The sequence below is a fragment of the Choloepus didactylus genome, chromosome 25 (assembly GCF_015220235.1).
Source record: "Choloepus didactylus isolate mChoDid1 chromosome 25, mChoDid1.pri, whole genome shotgun sequence".
In the NCBI taxonomy this organism is placed as follows: Eukaryota; Metazoa; Chordata; class Mammalia; order Pilosa; family Megalonychidae; genus Choloepus; species Choloepus didactylus.
This window is the reverse complement of record NC_051331.1, coordinates 3,865,891-3,869,436: the sequence shown is the minus strand read 5'-3', so window position 1 is coordinate 3,869,436 and position 3,546 is coordinate 3,865,891. Positions and strand designations below refer to the sequence as shown.

Sequence of the window (3,546 nt, the reverse complement as noted above, 5' to 3'; positions counted from 1 at the left end):
TTGGAACCTATTGGTTCAGTGTCCATGGAGATGTGACCCACCCAACTGTAGGTGATAACTCTGCTTGGATAGTTTCCATGGAAGTGTGGCCCCACCCATTCAGCAGGGGCCTTGTTTAGTTTACTAGAGCTCTATATAAGCTCAGATAGAAGGAGCTCATAGCTAGCTGCAGCTTACAGAGACATTTTGAGGATGTCCGTTGGAAGCTGATGCAGACATTTTGGAGAACACCATTTTGAAATGCAACCTAGGAGCAAGCAGACACCAGCCACGTGCCTTCCCAGATAATAGAGGCTTTCCTGATGCCAATGGCCTTTCTCCAGTAAAGATACCCTTTGTTGATGGACACTTTATGGCCTTAAGACTGTAACTGTGTAACCAAATAAACCCCCTTTATAAAAGCCAATCCATTTCTGGTGTTTTGCATTCTGGCAGCATTAGCAAACTAGAACAATCAGCTTCTCCCTATTTTAGGACTCCTTCAGATATTTGAAGACTGCATTCATGACCACAGTATAATTACAGTTGTTTTCAGATAAGTATATTAAAAAGAGACTGCTTTTAAGATCCCATTTGTGCTAAACAGCAGAGGTTGAATGGACTTGCATTTTTGTTCAGTAATCACATGTGCCCTGATTCAGAACACTTCTTTCTGAGGAGAATATTGGGGCATGATTTCAAGCTCTTGAGCAAGTCATCCTTTCATCAAGAGACTTACTTGGAGTTTCAAATATTAAAGCTATAAAAATTCAATGATAGTTTCAATATATAGATTGTGCACTGACAAAGCTTCCAATATTTGTGACAAAATTTAGAGAAAGGGCATATATTTGGTGAGAGGAATGCAAAGAATCTTCTTCATTTTCCACCAATAACACAGAACATGTATCCTGGTCTTGCACCCATAGGCGTAAAACATCTTGCATAAGGAAACCAAGTATTCTTAATTAATTTGTAGATAGAAATCATCTGAATTTTTTCTTTAGTAGTTGCTTGCATGGTTTAAAGTTTTGCTTTAACATATTTAATGCTGTTTCTGACCCTAAGATATATTCCGATCCCAGAAATTTCAAAGAAATATAATTTCTGTCTCTGGCTCCACAACCAATAATATTTTATAGCTTTCCACACAGAAATCTTTTCAGAGCCCCCTTTATGTCATTATTCCTCAAACTGTAGATGAAAGGGTTCAACATGGGTGTCAACACAGCGTACATCATCGAAGCTGGAGCACTTGCATGTGCATTATGCATCACAAAAGAACTGACATACACACCTAGACCCGTACAGTAAAATAAGGAGACAACTATGAGGTGAGACGCACAAGTGGAAAATGCTTTATATTTCCCCAGAGCTGATGAGATTTCACGAATGGAAGAAACGATCTTAGAATAAGAGACAGTGATGCCAATAAATGGCCCTCCACCCAACAGCCCAGCTAAAAAATACATCACTATGTCATTGAGGAAGGTGTCAGAACAAGCAAGTAGGACCATCTGATTATATTCACAGAAAAAGTGGGGGATGGCCAAGGGTGCACAAAAGGACAGCCGCAACACCAATAAGCTTTGTAACAAAGCATACAGAACACTTATGATCCAGGACCCCAGAACCAGCAGGACACAGAGCCGGGGGTTCATGATGACGCTGTAGTGCAGGGGGTGACAGATGGCCACGAAGCGGTCATAGGCCATCGTGGTCAGGAGGAAGTCCTCCAACATCGCAAAGAGTAAGAAAATGGACATCTGAGTGAGGCAGCCTGAGTAGGAAATGACTTTACTCTGTGTCTGAAGATTCACCAGCATCTTTGGGACAGTCGTGGAGATAAAAGAAATGTCAGCAAAGGACAGGTTGGAGAGGAAGAAGTACATGGGCGTGTGGAGGTGGGAGTCAGTGATGGTGGCCAGGATGATGAGCAGGTTCCCAGAGATGGTGACCAGGTACATCATCAGGAACAGAACAAAAAGGAGGGGCTGCAATTCTGGTTCCTCAGAAAACCCCAGAAGAAGTAATTCTAGAATTCGTGTTTTATTTCCTGTTTCCATGTGGTTGGTGTGACTACCCAGAAATACAGAAAGGACATGACTAATTTTCAAACAGCCAGTCATTACAAATATATCTATAGTTTACATTTTGCTGACAAGAATTAATTCTTCGATTTTGTTGTGAATTTCTTTCCCTTTCAGGGGATCTTTGAGCAATCTCTTATTAGGGATTCCTGTCCCACTTTCAGAAAAAGGCCCCAAACCTTCATGCATTCTACAGTTTTTAAGAGAAATTCTTTCATTCATGGGAGGAATGCACATTGAGTTCTTACTTTGTGCGCCAATGTCTAGCAAAATGTGTACAGTGTGAAAATAAAATTGTCTACAATCTTCATGGAGAAAGAATATAAGCAAATGAACACATAAACATAACATTCCATTTTATTACAAGTGCTGTAGGAGAAGAGAGGGGAGAGAGAGAGAGAGAGAATGTGAAGATGCCAGGCTGTTTATCACAAACCATAGTGCAAAGTGATGTTTGATCAGAGACCTCATATAAGAGAAGGTTTGACCGATTAGGATACCTGGGGAAGTGTGTGCCTGTCAGGAGTGTCCAGGACAAAGGCACTAAGGAAAGGCAGCTTGAGGATGTTAAAGGTCAGCAAAGACTAGTGTGGCAGGGGGTTGATAAGAGAGAGAATGATGTGAGACAATGTCCAAGAAGGCTGAAGAATGAGGTGGCCTCAATGAGGCAGAAACCTCAAAACACAGAGAGTTCCTTCACCACATGTTGTACCTCTTGCACTTTATTAATTTCATTGCAAATATATTCCCTGAAATTAAATGGGTCACTCCTATTCACAGATATAATTTTGCATTTGGACTATGTATTATATGACACAACTGTTGGAATTTATGAACTCAGATGCCCCTACTTTTTTGGACTGCAACACCCCAAGAAACACACACACACACACACACACACACACACACACACACACAGTTATCCCAGCCTCCTGGGGTCCTGATAATATCATCCTCTTCTCACCCCCATCCACAGTGATTTGTCCTGGAGAGAATACAGTGCAAGCTAACAACGTCAGATTATCTATTCCAAAAATACTTAGAAATGGAAATATGAAACTGAATCCATCAAACCCCCATGGACACATAAATCAGAAGCTTCATTTTGATATGGTCATTTTCTTCCCTGCATTGAAAGGAACAAAAATGTCCTTGGTAAGCAGAGAGAGAGGATGAAATGGAATCGAGGGAAAATATAAGTTATAAGCTCAGATCTTCCATGAGAGATTGTTCTGAAGGAAACCTACCTGGGTTCTTGTGGCACTCCAACCATGGTACATCCCCTTGTTGCCCAGAAAAATTAATACAAGAGCAAAAGTCAATTTATCCAAACAAAAGTAGTGATATCTTCCAACAAAGCCAAGACAACAAGCAGATTGCACACACCTAGAGTAAAATGAGCATAAGAAAAATAGGACTATTTCACACACAAAAAATATAATAAGTAAAACAAATGTTGGGAATTACTAGGTAAAGC

General features: G+C 40.6%; 1 protein-coding gene across 1 annotated transcript; it reads right to left on the bottom strand.

Annotated features, from left to right (window-relative positions):
* Positions 1-1,115: 1,115 nt before the first annotated feature.
* Positions 1,116-2,045, bottom strand: LOC119520397 (olfactory receptor 7A10-like). The gene has a single exon (XM_037818201.1). The coding sequence runs from the start codon at positions 2,043-2,045 to the stop codon at positions 1,116-1,118; it is 930 nt and encodes a 309-aa protein (XP_037674129.1).
* Between the last annotated feature and the right edge of the window lie 1,501 nt (positions 2,046-3,546).

Coding starts and splice junctions, on each gene's coding strand:
- LOC119520397 (XM_037818201.1), bottom strand. CDS start 2,045: ATGGAAACAGGAAATAAAACACGAATTCTAGAATTACTTCTTCTGGGG.